This window comes from Formica exsecta, unplaced genomic scaffold (genome assembly GCF_003651465.1).
Source record: "Formica exsecta isolate Colony F162 unplaced genomic scaffold, ASM365146v1 scaffold125, whole genome shotgun sequence".
Lineage (NCBI taxonomy): Eukaryota > Metazoa > Arthropoda > Insecta > Hymenoptera > Formicidae > Formica > Formica exsecta.
The window spans coordinates 549,623-568,848 of record NW_021848584.1 but is presented as its reverse complement, the minus strand read 5'-3'; the positions used below and the strand labels follow the sequence as shown (position 1 = coordinate 568,848).

At 28.7% G+C, this 19,226-nt stretch overlaps 1 protein-coding gene across 1 annotated transcript in view; it reads left to right on the top strand.

The window, feature by feature from the left end:
- The window catches only part of LOC115245682, a 145,125-nt gene that overhangs the window by 75,655 nt on the left and 50,244 nt on the right, over window positions 1-19,226 (top strand). The window contains exons 5-8 of the mRNA XM_029824106.1: window positions 7,177-7,251; window positions 8,693-8,776; window positions 9,065-9,159; window positions 18,298-18,481. Coding sequence (XP_029679966.1) covers window positions 7,177-7,251; window positions 8,693-8,776; window positions 9,065-9,159; window positions 18,298-18,481 — 438 coding nt within the window. The remainder of the gene's footprint in view (window positions 1-7,176; window positions 7,252-8,692; window positions 8,777-9,064; window positions 9,160-18,297; window positions 18,482-19,226) is intronic.

Sequence of the window (19,226 nt, the reverse complement as noted above, 5' to 3'; positions counted from 1 at the left end):
TTTAAAAGTTTAAAAAAAATTAATTTGGAGGATTGTCGCGAAAGAAATGTCTTTGATTAGTTAAACTTTTCTCATTTGGCGCTTTTACGAATTTTTTTTCTTTTAAAACTCAAAAATTTCTTGACAGAAATTGCATTATAATAGCAAAATAAGAAGCGATCTAATAATTTGAGAGATGCTCCTATGTTTTTTTGAGACTCAAATAAATCTTGTTCTGCTTTATTTCGATTGGAAAAGTAATTTAGAAAAGAATTTGAGAGTACAGAAAAATAATATAAAAATTAAATTGTGTTAAAGTTAAATGTTTTTTCTTGTTTTTAATACATGTAGAATGTATATTACATAATAAGTTTTTAATTAATCTCTCAAATATGCAACAAGAATTGTGTAGGAATGTTTTTTAAAAAAGACGTTATTATCAATAATATAAAACTTTTTATTATTCTAATACAGATATAGAGAGATTACTTATGTAAGATATAAATATTACACATATTATTATACATATACAATATTAAAAACAAGATATAAGATTGTAAAAGAAATTTTGAAACATTTTTTTTCTATAAATTAATAATTTCTAAAGTATAAAAATAAACGATAGAAACAATAGACTTATAAAAAGTCACGTTGATATAAAATAATTATTTTATCTTACCGTGTTTTTATCCAGCGATAATTTTCATACGCTTGCGCGTGCAGAATTCGCGATAAAAATCTGTAACGATCTGTAGAAAGTTCGTCACGCTATTTATTAATCGAGCATTCCGGTGATAAGTCGACAACGTTACATCGATAACATACAAACGTATTAATAAAATGTGCCGTTATTAAACTTGTAATACAATATCCTATGGTTGCAATAAAATTTAAATATGCATGAATATTAAATCAATAAAAAGAACGTTTTGAATTTTTTTAGAATTAATTCTAATATTCTATCTAAAAAATAATCTTGTCTAATATATTATGCTGTCATGAAAAACACTCTTCAATGATCGTACAGAATGGATTTTTGTCATATCATATATCTCACTTTTTCATGTGTATTTTGTTTATCTATAGATATATTACATATTAACGACAATAACGAATATGTACACATATGTCTTTAAAATGATGTCATTTATTTGGCGATTAAAGCACTATTTTAAACATTTAAAGATATTTGTAAAGAAAAATTTATATACACACATGTAATATATATTGTATAAAGAAAGTATAATATATGATTTACAAATGTGAAAGATAATATATACATTTCTAAGAAAAATAAGAATTGTGTAATAAATGCCTTGTAAATTTAAAGCAAGTTGGATTTAACTCACGAATGAGCTTTTTGTAATTTTGAAGTTCCGATCATCGAAGTCTTCGACAGACGCAACGATTGTTGAAATCTTCGCATGGTACTCGTAAAAATATTTATCTGTTTTCCATATTTTTACAAAGTTATTTAATTATTTAATACAAAATAATACACACAAATATGGATATAAATAAACACACTTTCAGTAGAATTATCTATAATTTAAAGTATTGTTAATAATAACCAAGAAAAAAGCGCTCGCTTGATACATGGAATAATCAGTATTTTATTTCTGTGCGAAAGAATAAGTAAGATTGTACAATTAAAAGTATTAATATTCTATATTATTATATATAAATTCTGACATCTCTTGGTGTGTCTTACATGCAAGCATAAGGTGGCTTTGCTGATGTTGTGGTTGCAAAAGCCACCTTGGGTTGGCAGCAACAGAGCGCTTCGAGCAAAATCGCATCAAGCTCCCTTGTTTATGAATTTAGCCACGAGTCGTAAAGGGACTCGATGTCGAAACTCCTTCGGGGGATCCGCCGGATTCTCGAATTAGCGGGGTCATACGCGGGCGCAACATCAGCGCTACGCGATGCGATGGCATCGGTCGTGTCACGTGTAATCGCGGGTCCATCATCCCGCAAGGGAAGTGGATTATATAATCCGGCTCATGACTGATTATAGAACGTTCCAGATATGCAGATTGTCGCGCACGTTTGCCGTTCTCTCCGGTCGCCTCTCGTTCCCTTCCGTCGCGTTGGCTTCCGCCATTCCCGTCATTCTCGATTTGCAAAGTTTTAGAGTCTTCTTTTACCGGATTCCGGGAGAAAACGGAGGCGTCGCAAATGGATTGTAATAAAAAGTCGTCGTTAACTGCATGACTGCGCTCCGGATTACTTTACGTTCCATGGCAAAATTAGACAATTAAAGTTGAGTATTGCGTGAATTCACTCTACTGTGAATTCATTTCACTAAAAGCAGATTTTTAAAATCCATTTCAAAACCAATCTCTAAGTATAATGTGCGATGACGTAAATTTTCTTAAATTTCTTTGCGCACGTAGATACGATAAGAAACAGAAAAAGAAGAATTATATGTATATTCACTTCATCATTACTCAAATTTTGAAAGTTATTGAATATTAAATAAGAACTTTTCTTCTTTCATTCGTTTAAAAACAATAACAAATAATTTTATTGAAATTGAACATTATACAAATATTTAATTATGCTAATTTATTAAAAGATTATTTTCCGCGACTTTTCTCGAATCTTTTTTATTATTAAAAATTGCATTACAAGAAGCGTTTCTATCCCATATACTAGATATGAAAAATCTAGTTTCTAAGCTATCAAAATGAAGTCGAACAGATATTAAATTCATACTCTGTTCTTTTTTTGTTAGTGTATTATCTTAAATTGCATCCGTCAACACATAACCGCTAGTTTATAAATCCCAAAAGCGGATATTAATCGTTATGGAATTCTCAAAAAGATTTATTCAGCTATCGTCTGGATGCAGTCTCTGCGAAACTATAAACTATATATACATTTGCGTTTGATACGATGAATAAAAAAAACGCGATCTGCTTGCAGAGACTCTTTATTAATAAAAGTATCTCACAATCAGTGCATCTCTGCTTTCCCAATATCCTAGCACTATTGATGCCTTATTGCAGCGCAGTCGTCGCATTGTCAATTTCTCTTTTAAGCACTGATGATTTCTTTTCATAAGAAGATGAGAAGATGAAAACATATGGGAAAGAATAATGCAAAGAATTCAAGATTTTTATTTGTAATTAATTCATAGGATCAAAATATAATATCTTATTAAATAATATTAATATAAATGGATAAGTACATATTATTTTAGTCATTAATAGAAAAATAATAATAATAAAGATGTAGTATTATATAAATATATTGCTTGGCTATCAATTAGATTAAAATCAAAATTATCTTGAATTAGAATTTTCTCTGAGCAAAAAGGATATGGAGATTTTTTAACTCTAAGCACACATAAAGATATAAATTTTATGTTAATATTATAATATAAATATATTTCGGAAACGTATTAAACAGATTTTAATTAATCAAACATTTTTTAATCAAGTCAATTTTGTGCTATTTATTCATATTTTACATCTTCTTAACTTTCTTACATATATCGTCTTTTTGTATTTTTAGTGGTATTAAAAACTGCTGAATAGAATTATTCATTTCCACGCTTGTGTATAAAAATGTAGTAGTCCATGTAATATTAAAGACCAACGCATCACAAAAGAAAAGCGTCAGTAGGGTGGCGTACAAGATTTATGTTTTTCTTGAGATTCTTTGCTCGCACCTCCGTCTCAAAGGCTTTGTCTGCAACATAGCGACGGTGATTGCGCTCGGAAGTTGATGCATCTTGAAGTCAATATAGAAAACAAGTTACACAAAGTAGATTACAATAAAGTAATTTTTGTAGATATAGGAAAATTGCTTTCGTGAGGTTTCAATGTAACATACATTTGCATTTAAAATATAAACAGAGTGAACAAAATTTACGGAATTTTTTTATTATAAAACTTATGGTATTTTTATTAATTATGTATTTAAATTTCTTATTTGTAACTTTAGAGAGAAAAGATTGCACTTTAACATAAATCATATTTCTCTCAAAATAAATAGTTCGCGTATACATCATTATTATTAACAGTAATACACGAACTATGCAGTTTTTATTATTAAATATGTGACGGTAACGATATGTGTAGCGTAATTAGATTGTCCGAATATATTATTTAAAAGTTTATTAAATAAAGTTAAACACATCTGTTATGAAATTTGAAACAGATATGTCGCTATAAGGGGGAAAGCAGATATGTATGAGAACCGCATATAAATGAAAATTTACCTACTCGAAGGAATCCCTCGTCAGGATACAGCAGCAGATTCTGCGATCCTTTCTTAATCGTTTGCATGATGTAGTCGAAATTGTTTGGGGTGTAACCACGCATATCTGTACACACATATGGTTAATCCGATATATTTTTTCAAAAGAATTTCAACTTGCTTTTAAAGATGCAAGATTTATAGCGAAAAAATGCGAGTTCTTTAGATTAAAGTAATCCGATAAAAATGTCGTGTACCTCGTGCGGAAATTTTTCGTTATAATTTTTTATCGTGTCGAAGGGAAGGGATTGAAGAAGAGAGAAGTAGGATCGATGATCGTTTAGGACACTTTGCGTAGCGTCATTGGTTTGATTGCATCAGACTGCAGTGGACTGCATCCCTTGCGGCTTTTATAAATTGGTCGTTCCGCTTGCAGCAATCTGAACATAACTTAATTTTGTTTATGTAAAACAAAAGTTAAGGAATTTTATATTGAGAATTTCACGAAAGTCCAAAATTTTATGCCTACAAAAGCGACATCCAGAAAAGTAATTACAATGGCATTGTAACATGTTATAATATGCATTAACAGTAGAACGTAAAAATCTAATAAGTTAATAAAATTTAATTTTTGATTAATTAATTATTTTTATTATTAAACATATAACAATATATTTTAATTAGAATAACAATTATCGTAAATTATGTCTTAAACAGATTTATGCAATAAGATATAAGTATTATATCTTAAATATTATATGTCTTCTTAAGTTGGATAATTTAAAAGAATAGAACAAATTATGTGTCTCTCTCTCAGTAAAATAAAATTCAGTGTGTTTTCAGGTTTATTTCTGTCTAAATGAGTATTTAATTATAATCACAATAGTATGCAAAATTACGTTTTCTCTATTAAATATCTAGTGTAAGGTAAAAAGGTTAATAACTCAGTTTGTACGGAAAATATATATAACGTGAAAGAAATTTTTCAAGATAATTTGTTTAGATAAAGGGAAAAAATAGGATAGCATTGTATATGTATGTCGTGAAACTAATGCATTTATTATAGATATGTTTTGCTATTTAAAAAGCTGGTAGGAATAAACTTAACACATGTTCAGTCTTTATCGTGAAGTTATAGTATGATATACGCAATGTTGATTGCTGTTGAATATTTCATGATAAAACGAGATGGTAATTAGAAAGTATTTCAAGACGCGCCATTATTTAGAATTTTAGAACGTTTGCATAAATGAATATTGTTTAATAGTAGCTGTATGCGCTGTATGCATTTCTTAAAATATAATGTATATATATTAGTATAAATTTAGATTATTTTATACAGGACAAGTTATAAACGTATTGTGATAGCAGCCGTAATGAAAACTTATCGTAGTAAATACTCCTTAATCAAAATTTTGTAAAACTTTTATTAAAGGCATTTAATATTATACACTACTTGATATAACAAGATATTAGCGCGACAAATTTAATGTTTACATGCCAGTAGTTTATTCCTTAGATATAGGTATGTACTAAAATTCGAGTTTTATACTTCTCTGATATTTATCGTTGCATACATGTTCCTCGTATTTTTTATTAATTATGATTTTTTTATTAATTTATATATATATATCAATACTTTTTAACAAAACTTACTTGAGGATGTCATTTTTTTATTTTTTAATATATTATACATATACATATATAGCCTCAAATTATTTTTAACTATTATTTTTTTAATGTTTAATTAATTATTTAACTATTTAATTTTTAAAGTATTTAATTATTTAAATTTTAAAAAGTTTTATTAAAAAATAAAAATTATTTAAAATTAATTAATTAATTAAGTGCTATTTTTTAACTATGATTTTGTTACTTTTATTTAGTCTTTATGGCAGAATATGTAAGATACACAAAATGTCTAGAATTTGAATTTTATCTTTTAATTTTTGTTTATATAAAAATTGAAATAATGGAGACATAGTTATAACATTTTATTATAATAAATTATATAAAGAATTCTAAAAGTTTTGATAAACAACATGTTAGTTTGGCGGTACGACAAGATTTGTTTTTTCTCGTAAGAAGATCCTACTGTATGTAAATATAAATGAAGATGATACTTTCTATTCTAATTAAGAACTTACTAACTATGAATGCGAAAGTTTTATCGAGATAAAAAGTCAGCCGTTAACGTCAAAGAGACGTATAATATGATGAAAGGTCGCGGTTTATGCAAAAATGTAATATGCACGTCACGTTCTCGACAAAGTGCACAGGAGAAAGTACATCGAGTCAACAGTTCCGGCGAGCTAGATGAGACGAAGAAGTTCCTGATTTGATTACGCTCGTATTCTTCGTTTCTGTCTCACGATTAAAGTTAATTAACACTGGCGCTGATGCGGTAAATTACATTTTTTATAAAGCAATCTGTAAGATATAATTCTTCCGATTAATTCTTTTAACGTTGCGCCTGTTTATTATCTATTTTTATACTCAATCGCATCGTGTTGTAAGCGGTCTTAAATTCTCCTCTATTTTAACGATTAAATAAAGTACCGAATATATATAATATATGTATAAAGTCTCTCTTTCAAAGAAATAATAATAATTAAATAAATTGTGTGTTTAACCTAATAGTAATTAATGTATATAAAGCAATGCAGTTTTTGAAATATTATGGATGAGTTGTTGACCATATGCACTCGCATGCGTACATTATTGTATATATATACACGTATGTATGTGTTTTAAACTTGTTGTTAGCCACGCAAAATGGTTTACGATAATAAATAAAAATAAACAGCAATTCAAAAATAAATCGCGTGCATCTCTCAAATTTATTAATCCGTGTTTGCTTTCATAACATTTTTACGGGATTGGAAAATGCAGGACGGCGAAGCGCACGTTTACTTTTGGAACGCTATTCACAGTTCCTACTTTGATAAAATTGTCGCTGGGTATGTTGAGCTGTCCTCGTAATGTTCACAGGGAAATGTCTGGCAGCAGCTTCTATCCTTTCACTTCATCCTGGAACTGGTCAACACAATCCCATTTACAATAACGGTAAGTTTTTAAGGGAAATTTATGTGTTTTTAATTCTATAAATTTTTGGAATTTATTTTTATTTTATATACAAAAGACAATGTATATTGCTAATGATATAAAATTCTTCAGCAGGCTTTCATTATTTTTACATTAAATGTTGTACGCTTGCATATAAAAAGTTGTAAAACCGCTGATACGCTGAAAATTTTATATATACACACAATTTAATATAAATTAAAAAATATACAAAATAAAACTATATATTATTACAAATTTTTAAAAATAATAATTATATAACGTTTCTGATTGTCTTTATAATAATTAATTTTTATTATATTTATTTCTAGCATGTATTATCTCTGTTTATTAATATAAAATAATCTTAGAATTATTATACATAGCACACATAATCTAATTGATTATGGTTATTGGGATCGGTAATTAGAAACTAACATGATATAAAAAATATAGAAAAAGGTTTAAAAGTAACATATATGTATATTAAAACATTTCCTCGGGAAAATATACACAAACCTTACTCGCGACAAACTGTGTACGGTTATGATGTATCGATTTTTGCATGTCCCATAGCGAATAACCTTTATCTCACAGTGGACAGTACGTAACGACGTTACGTGCATTCGTTATTGCGCTTGAAAATTAAACTAGTTTAACCTCATTAATTATGGATTACGCAGTGTTATTCATATGTAAACTAGTTATATAAGTCGATAATTTAACTCTTCTTTAAACGTCTTCAATATGATAAAAATGTGAAAGATATATTTATTAAAAAACTAAAGTAATCCTAAAATAATATAATAGTATTTATAAGAAGAACAAATATCACTCACAACACACACGAATTAACTTAAGATTGCAACATAAATAATATTACATTCTTAGATTCTGCTTATTATATTTATTTATTTAATATGCATTTAATATTAATTATTAAAGTAACAAAGATTTTTATAATAACATTTTCTTAATTGAACATACGCGAAAATCAAAGAAATTATTTTAAAGAAAATCAATCATACATATGCAAGAATTTGTTTTGTAATTTCTCGAACTCTATCTTTGATATTTTTCAAACTTTTAACCTGATGAAAATACGAAAAAAAGAATTTTTTTTAAATGTAGCATATTTTTTTTTTTTTTTTGACTTATATTAACAATATAATTTTGTTTTTCATAAACGTGATATATGCACACAAATATCACATTTTATTTTTTAATAAAAAATTAATTTATAAAACAATGAAATTGAAACAAATAATTTAAAACATAAAGCTATTTTCTTGAGAAATTAGAACACGATTAAACAGAGCGAATCGATTTCGCAACAAGTTTGCAAAGCATTAAATATTCAATATGTTAATCACAATTTATAACAGACGGAAATGATAAACGTGTAGATAGTATAATTGAAGATATTGATATATTATGTTCGCAGTTATTATACCCACCAATGAGAAATTTGTTTATTCCGGTGTTCTTAAACTGCTGGTTGGCGAAACACTCCCTGGAGAATATGTTCGTAAGTAGCTCGCTTATGCTGACCGTATATTGTAATTAATGTCAAACTTAAAAAACAATGTTAAAAAGGTGTTTCTTGCTTTCAAGAGAAATGAAAAAATCTTTGAAAGATTTATCTTAATGTTTCGAGTCAACTTTTACGAGTCTACAATCATTTTTTCTATTATTATTAATATATTTTCTTTGTGAATTTTAAATGGTTTTTTTATTGCCCTTGAGGACGACAAATCGTCTTTTTTAAATATTATTCTTTGATTCACAGTCAATGTAATTGTTAATGATATTTCAGAACGATCTACACAGGGCGATGCAGAAGTCCCAATCGGCATTGAGTCAGCAGCTGATGATCCTTAGTGCTACGTTACTGTGCCTTGTCTTTACTAGGTGAGTACTTTCAAATAAAATGATTTGTTACATAGTTATACTTTCAAGAATATATTGTTCCAAAATTAAATAAAAATGATTATTATTACATATAATTAGAAGATTTTAATTCACGTTCTCTCATTTTAATATACACTCTATATAAGTCACATAATTTCAAACATTTGTATTTAAAAGATTGTAGTTATTTAATATCCCAAGATTTGGAACTGATAAAAGGTTCTAGACAAGTGATATGGCGACAGTTTTAAAGCATTGCGTGGCAAATCTTAAAAGATTTATACATTATATACATATATGAATATATTATATAAGAATGCAGTTTTTACAAACATTGTTTTCCGTCTGTTCTTGTTGTTTACTGAATGCCGTTGACTGTTTATTGAATTAAAGTCAACATTTACTTATTGCAGCAATTATGGCCAAGTTTCTTGGACGATATTGTTATAAGGAAATAAACTTTAGTTAGTCAATGTAAATGTTTGGCACACCGTTAGACGTCTAATTATTAAAGTTTTATTGTGATAATACACGTATAAATTCGATATGCATTTGCATACTTGAATAATTTATGTAACTCAAGAGAGAGAGAGAGAGAGAGTTTGATTTCATATTAATTAGCAGTACCATTTATGTAAATGTAAAAAGAACATAATTGTAAAACAAACATAATATATAGTTAATATCTTTAATTTTAATATTGCCAAAATTTTAATTTTTTATTTAATTTTATAATTGTTACGTTCGGACTCAAGGAGAGAAGAGTCAGGGAAAAGTCGCTTTTATTCTGTCAATAGACCGTTTGCTCGGTGGTCCCTTTTCAATAAAGGAACTGAATCTTTGTTACGCAGGACGGGATCTCGTAGGATTTTGAAATTCTAGAAAAAGAACGGGTTAAATGAACTCGAATTTGAATTACTAAAATTTATATTTATTTATTTAAATTTAAATGGGATAATACGATAGATTACAATATTTGATTATTATTATCGTGGTTACACATTTTATATTTCTATTATTTAATTTATGTATGTATAAGTGTGTAATTGAGTAAATGTGTTTCTCGCATATGTTACAATCGTACGCGAGGCATCAACCAGAACTGGAGAGGGAGATCTAAACTTTAAGTTCTGATTGGTATTTTACAATAAATAGTTATTTTAAAAATTATATATAAAAAATGTGAGAGGAAAAAGGAATTATGGTTTTTCTTTAAATTGAATAGTGGAGGGAAGAAATTTCCTCCAGAGCGCTTGGATAGGTATACCATGGTATACTGGCGTAAGGTGGGTTTTCGATGAGGACCTTATGGAGTTGCTCTAGGTCAACAGGACCGAGGCCTATACAATATACGCTCTCAGAAATAGGCTAGTCGAGAGGGAGGAATTGTTTTAAGAGATACCTGAAGAGATTCTAGTGGGACTCCTCTTCACGATTATTCGACTCTTTTTCGGAATTACTTGATTTCCCTTCGAAATCCTGCGATCGAGGTCAGGTAACTCATTTGCGAAGTTGTTAAGTGCTTCCTCAAGATTGTACGATTCTCCTTGAAGATTGCTCGACTCGTGGGGAGGAAGAAGAGGGGAAATTATCAAGAATAATCGTGGGCAGGAGAGAGTAATTTCGACGAGGACTGTAGTTGGTGGAAGGAAGAGGGAGAGTAGGAATCCTTAAAGGCTGAGAATGGTTGGAGGAAACAGAAGAAAAATGTTTAGAGGAGGATATAGATGAAAATTAAGAACTAAGTGAGGGTAAGAAAAAGGGAGTAGAAATTCTTGAAGGCAGAATGGTTGGAAGAAGCAGAGGAAAAACATTGAGGAGAGGATATAGGAAAATAATTAAGAGTTAAATTAGGAGAAGAAATAGAGAGAGGTTCTGTATTGTGTGTTTCGTGTAAATTAACTAGAGGGTTTTTAACCGTGAAAGAAAAGAATCAGCATCTAAGTTAAGTCTTTTATAATCTATTTTGATGCGAGGATCCGCGAACGCCCGAGCCAGGAGCTTTCGAATAAGTCGATCTTGATGATTCCGAGCGTGTTTTGCCCGCGTACTTAAACGTTTCGCTGAGATTATTTCCACTGGGAAACCCACGCAATGATTAGTAACATGTTAAGGTTAATCAAAGGAAACAGCTTTAATTTTGAGTCGAGTAAAGTAATTAAATAATCAATGAAACAAATTTGAAAATATTGGTGTAATAATCTTAATAATGAGAGTTACTATTATTACTACCAGGATGGAGTTAATGAAAAAAGTTCTCGTGGGTCTGGACGCCAAACGTGACTGCTAACCCCGACATTAAATTAGGTTCTGGACGCTAGTCACACTTGCTAACCCGCGTTTAAGAGAGATATAATTGAAAAGGTCAATATTTATACAAAACAAAATCAAAAGGAGCAAAAAAAGCAATTAACGGATGTCAGTAACATATAATCAAATTTAAAAAACAAAAACCACATTTAATAAATTAAAGAACTAAAGCACTACATATAAATTAATAAAATCTGACTTATAAAAGTCACAATTAAAATCAAAATTATAAAATATAAAGGACAGGCATTTCAGTCCTCCATTGGTCTCTCTTCAGTGTTAAAAAAATTAAAAAATAATAAGTTATATGATAGCAAGCGGTCAAAGAGTAAAATATATAAAATAAGTCCCATTTTTGAGGAAATTAATTGAAGACTATTCTAACAATCTTGAACTTTTAATCGATTATTATTTATAATAAATCGCTGCGCATTCTTTTGATTTGGTTAAATAAGTTATTTAATTATAAAATAAATGCGTATACGTTCTATTTTTTCATATTTCTCACAAATTTTGTAAAAAAAATACATATACACGCAATGATAGTAGCATAATTATATCAAATTATTGGTTAAAATTGTGTTAATTGAAAGATGAATTACGGTTATGTAAGCTTAATAACAATAAACATTATAATACTTTAATTGTAAATAGATTCACATTTGAAAGGATAATATTAAATTGACATATGTGTCCACGCAAATATCAATTTTGCTTTCCTATATTCAATCAACAATAAACCGCGACGATCGGTACTATTCGCTTTGTTATTAGAATGAATGAATTACGGTAAATTGTCGCGCCCGTGACCATTTCGTATTTCTCTCAATATTGCTCTCATTTGTTTTATTTGCACGTGATTTCAAACCCACGCTCACTATTTCTTCTACATATTTCGATGGAATAATTGAAATGTATGAAACAGTTCTCACACATCGCTGCGCAAATATAAAATCAGATGTGCGTAATTTATTAGAATCCAATGGAGAAGAGATGATTTTACGAATAAATTTTATATTAATTTTATGAGCAATCTAGCATAATTTTATGTGCCATATGCAGGACAGTAATTTCACAATGATCTGGTTCAAACAAAAGCTACAGTTCTAATATTTTTTGAAAAGAATCGATACTAATTCTCATCTTCTGCTTGTTATATAGATCAAATTATTAATATTTTACTCATGATGTATAGTAAACAAAATAGTAGAATGTTCTTTAATAATCTTAAAAATTGAAAAACCCCAAATTGTGACTGATAAAAATTGTTTTCTCAACAATCAGTTATTTATTTTGACCTCTCTTTACTTTGATGCAAAAATTATTTTATATATGAAATCTTATTTTTATCAAAGTAATTACTTAATATAATACTTAACATATTTTTAATTTATACAAATTAATTTTAATTATAAAATTATCGTAAATCCGAATAAAGAAGATGGTAAAATTATAACATACGTATGTAGTATATCATTATCTCAAAATATATCTATTAAATATTACGACTTTGTAAGAAAACACGCAGATAATCGTGAATTGATATTTTGGTACAAACTTGAATCATGACACCCGTAATGAAGTTTTTTCCATCATAGTATTTGCGCGTATCACTTATTTAAGTTTATATAACGAACGTATTTCATTTGCCGGTGTGCGAGACTTATTGTATTATCCGAATAACGAGGAAAGTTTCCCAGCCGCAGGAGGAGTTCGCATTTACAAATCCAGGCCGTGGATGACTGCCGTTCGTCTTGTTTAATCTTCTAATGAAGTCGTATCTATAAACGACGGCACAGAGAAAGAGAAAGAGAAAAAGGAACAGAGAGAGAGAAAGAGAGAGAGAGAGAGAGAGAAAGAGCTTAAATTGCAGAAGTAAATGAATCGTTTGCATGTGTGATCTCTCTACGATTTAAAACATCACGAAAGTGTTTGCTTGTTTTCAATGTACATTTGAAAAATTAGCAAAAATCAAGAAGTCCTAAATGATAACAAAATGCTAATGAAATAATTAAATTTAGATAATTAAGACATGTAATTTTATAATTTCCTCTAATTATGACAAGTTTTGACAACGTTTTTTTTTATTAATTTGATAAATTTATTGAAAATATCTAGCTGTAAAACAAAGATTTAATTTAATATATTTACGGCAAATATAAAAATTAATCGAATGAACAATACGAAATATTAGCAGATACAAGAGTCAAAATTTTGAAAATTCTTAAAAATTAAGTGACGTTTTCCGCGCGCATTATTTTACGGTGAAAATGAGAAGCATTACGCAATTTGCAATATTAAAAAATTTGATATTGGCAAAAAACTCTTTTTGTATATTTACTTTCTTCTTCGAGATATCCGTATTATATAAATATGCACGCATACATACTATGATATCATTGATCTTAAATATATAATAATTCAGAATAAATTAAAGGTTTTTTTATATTATCTAAATTTTATAATGTGATAATAATTGATTAATATATTAATTTTGGATATTAAAATATCATTATGACGTATTGGCGACTTTATCTGGACAAAGATAAGAAAAAGAAGATTGATTCAAAGTAATCATCTTTACTTATTTCGTCTTTCTCCATATGATCGTATCTAAAGTCTAGATGTAACATGCAACATGCTATCTTTAGTAAAACTATAGGAATGCATACAGCTCTATCTTGGAAAATCAACTTGTGACAAGTTCAATATATTCAGAAGCGATTAAACCACGAATTGCTGCAAACAGTAGCTGTTCCTCTATACTATATAATGTTAAAAACGAGCGAGAAAAAGACGAAATAGACCTGATCGACCCAGATCGCAATGTGGGACAGATGTTAATAAATAATCGCGCACCAGCTTGTGCAGATGGATTGGTATTATCATCGATCGTGGCACTTTATTATTTACGGTGTGATTCTAGAGCGGCGCACTTGCTAGCTCGCCCTTGCACGGTTATGTTATCTACGACAAGGACGAGCGGGTAGAGTATCGTGCGCCGTGACACTACGTCACGGTGTGAGCGAATAAAGTCGTCGCACTTAAAGCTGAGATACGAAGAAACTAGAGAATAAAATGAATTAAATGTTGAAAGATATGGAGAAGCATTTAAAATTGCATTGCGATTTATTAAAAATAAAATAAAAGAATTTTAAATATCCATTTTTCTATCTTTGACATGATATATTATTTTCTAAATCATAAATCACGATATCTGTAGGTGATGAGTTTTTAAATATATTTTTTAATTTAATTTAAAAAAAATTAAGGAAGGAACCGTTTTCCTCCTTGTTCTTTGTGTTATTTATTAGAGCTTTCTTCAATTTTTTATTGTTTGAAAGAAATATTATACTTTCTGTTATTGTTATTTTTATCTGTATATATGTACTCTATGTCTAAACTGGCTGTAGTCGCGGGATTCACGCAATTCTGTTACTAAAAATGCTTAATTATTGTCTTCATCGGCGAGCAGGTCATTTGACTTTCGTGCAGCAAACGCAGTATGTACGATAAACGCTGTAGTTTCAATTGCACGCTATGCGCTGTCACATTTGCAAGCTTAACCACCGACCAGTTTCAAACAGCTTATCACTTTTACGCAACTTATTTTTTATAAATTTTTTTTTAAAATAAATTATGCTTTATAACGTTTTGCAGCTGATTCCATTATAAAATGTCAGTGCATAATAACTAGCAAAGTAGAAAACTGATTCGTAAATTTAAGTTTATTATTTTCTTTATTATTATTATTGTATTATAAATCAAATTACTTTCTATATTTTTTATTTTTTGGATATTTGATATTTTCGTATTTTGGATATTTAGATTAATTAAGATTAAAGATTTGGATTTTTTGATTAAGAGAAACATAGTCCTTTGTTTTCAAAAAATTTTTTATCTATCGAATACAATTTAAAATTTTGTTTTGTTTATAAAATAAAGTTTTGAAGTATACACAACTTTTAGTAATTTTTTTCGACGGATACTAAAGAATCCATCTCGACTACGTCATTTATTTCCGGGAAATAATGTTCGATTGAATTGGTACCGTCACACGCAGATGACGGAATTGACGAAATTCGTTAGCGAAATTCGTTGCTAACAAACAACAACACTTGGATTGAAAACGATAAAAATTTTAACTAAAATGTGTAACTTTATTATTGCTTGTTCGTACGAGAAAACGAGGCAAACTGACGAACTGAGTTTGCAGATAAAAAAATCGTTATTTTTCCTCTCGCACAGTGTAACGCTTTTTCGTGTTTTGGGCAATTTTCGTAAACGCATATAAAACAAATTTCAAAAGTGCATATTATGATAGTTCCACATTTAATTTGAGCAATTGCATAAGTATAATATATTTATTAATCAACATACAGGTTTATTTAAATTTACATGAATTTTATAACTCTTTTACTATTAAAAAGTAGCAGAGAAATTCTTTGTTCTTATTAGAAATATATAATAATGTTTGAAAATACGTTATATTATCCCTAATCTGTATTATTATTTAAATGCAATAGTTTAATAAATACTTGACAAATGGCAAGATAAGACTATACTATTACAGTAAATATTACAAAAAATTGTCTGTTTTTATATATGGTATTACATAGTAAAGATTATAATATAGATACAAAATGATTATTAATTGTTAATTATTAATTAACGTTTATTTATTAATGACGAAGACCAATTTGATCTTCAATAAAATATATTTAAAAAATGTACTGCACATGTTTATATCAAAGGTATATATATATACCTCAAATCAATATTGATGGTTTAATAGAATTGATCTATCTATTGTTAATTAATCTGAGATGAGGTATGCTCGACTATCACGATATGTCGAACGGAAGCATGATGAGGTGGCGCAGACGAATATAGAGGAAGTCAGGAAAAACGTACAAGGTGCACAAATATACACATCAATATAGATATAGAAACGAGGCCGCATGCATAATAGATGTCAGCCATTTAAACGCCGTTCGGTGTACTTGGCAGTGGTTTTCCCAGACAACCCACGGATTCAATCTCTTTTTGTTTTTGCGCCGTTACATCAATTTTCTTACAATCAAAGAACGAGGGTGCCGCTTTATCTTGCTTTGAATGATCAAGCTAATTGTGAATTCGTTTCGTTACTGCAAGAGGCTCCGAATGAAAAATTGCAATGAAAGGAAAGGATATTCTCTCTTTTGCGTCGAATAACGCAAATTTCTTCATTCTGATTGAAAGTCGACATTGGATATATTAAGCCGATGCAGTAATTTGTTACGCTAATTTGAATGGTTTTTGCAAATCTATCAAGTCATGCATTAATTGAACTGGTGATAAGAGGAACGTTTATCAATTGTAAGTTTGTCAATATAAAAGAACAATCAAAACTAACAATTAAATACTTCATTAAATGGTTGCTTACGCGAAATAATTGCTCGAATAATATTGATGAAAGTGTAATGTGGGAGAAATGTATGCGTAATAATGTGTTATTTTGCGGATCAAGGAAAATTTGATTATTCTGTTATTACGTAAATGTAAATAATATGCAATTCTCTTTCACTTTTTTTTCTTTCCTTTTTTTTTCTAAAATGCAATTAATATCCATTAATTGAACTGGTGATAAGAGGAACGTTTATCAATTGTAAGTTTGTCAATATAAAAGAACAATCAAAACTAACAATTAAATACTTCATTAAATGGTTGCTTACGCGAAATAATTGCTCGAATAATATTGATGAAAGTGTAATGTGGGAGAAATGTATGCGTAATAATGTGTTATTTTGCGGATCAAGGAAAATTTGATTATTCTGTTATTACGTAAATGTAAATAATATGCAATTCTCTTTCACTTTTTTTTCTTTCCTTTTTCTTTCTAAAATGCAATTAATATCTAAAATAATAAGCACAAAATCTTTTAATATTTTAAGTTACAATAAAATAAATATTAGATTTTAATAAAATAGATGTCACAGAAAATAAAGAAATATATGTGTACATTACACTATCCAAAATTGATAAAAAAGATAAAGAAACGCGAGAAAAAGAAAGGCAAATCTATAAAAATCTCAAAATATTTATATTTGAATAATAATTGAATAATAGCTTCTTAGAATTTATAGGGAGACTGCAATTATAAATAGTAAGAAAAGGAATTTTCTTGAAATCATTAATGTCAAGGAAAATTTGATTATTCTGTTATTACGTAAATGTAAATAATATGCAATTCTCTTTCACTTTTTTTTCTTTCCTTTTTTTTTCTAAAATGCAATTAATATCTAAAATAATAAGCACAAAATCTTTTAATATTTTAAGTTACAATAAAATAAATATTAGATTTTAATAAAATAGATGTCACAGAAAATAAAGAAATATATGTGTACATTACACTATCCAAAATTGATAAAAAAGATAAAGAAACGCGAGAAAAAGAAAGGCAAATCTATAAAAATCTCAAAATATTTATATTTGAATAATAATTGAATAATAGCTTCTTAGAATTTATAGGGAGACTGCAATTATAAATAGTAAAAAAAGGAATTTTCTTGAAATTATTAATGTTCTAAATTAAGGTTCGTGTCATCGTATCCTATCAGGGAAATGACCACCGATTCTCGACGACTTGCAATTTAATACAGGTTACATCCCCTGCAGTGCGCCATGACTATAGAAAGCGTGAATTTACGTTAGCTGCAATCCAGCAATACATAGCTATAGACGATGTAGATTTATGCTGAACGCATGCAAACTACTGCTGTGTCTCCATATATTCTCGTGGTCATCCTCTAATTAATCGTAAGTGATCCGATGAATTTTCTGTTTCAGCGTATGCGGGATCCAGCACTTCCAAAGAGCGGGGCACAGACATTTGAATCTATTTCAAAGCACGTACTACGTAGTAGTGACATTTTCCACAGTAGGCTATGGAGATTTCGTGCCGGACATTTGGCCTTCGCAACTTTACATGGTCATTATGATCTGCGTAGCACTCATAGTGTTACCAACGCAGGTGCGTATATATATTAATACATTTCTAAAAATGTGTTAAATGATAAAAAAGTCATCGATTCGTTATATTTAGTCCATCAAGTTATAATTTTTTCTAATTTTTACGCTTATTTTATTAGTCTTTTATAAGTCTTAAAAGTGAGAGATCTAAAACATTTGAATTTGATTTTATATCGCTATGTTGTGTGTATATGAATTAAACTTTGTTTTATTTGTTTAAAGTATTCAAGTTTATTGTATATCTTTTTTTTAATGCAATTGATTATGGCTAAGTCCACTCGTGACGTGCTTTCGCTGTCAGACGCGCGAGAGCCAAGGCTCGCGGCGCCGGCGTATTGCTTTCGCTAACTATGAAATATTAAATATCAAGATTATTTAAATAAATATTAAAAATTGTAGTATTAGAAGGTTTTTAAAAACTTAAAATGCCACTTGAATAATATTGATATTATGATTAATTATTGATATTATTTATGATAACGAGCACTTAAAAATAAAATAAAATTTACCATGTATATTGGAAACTTTTTGTTCGGAATTAAATTATCTTTCAAATGAGATCAAAGTGATTGTAGTTCGCTCCATAGGTTTTGAAATAAACCAGTTAATAACCACTTTCAAATGTACCGAAAAGTGTTTTTTCGGCTTTTGACAGTTATTCGAAAACCTATGGAACGAACTACAATAACTTTGATCTCATTTAAAAGATAATTTAATTCTCTACAACTTTTGTTTCGGTACTTTTT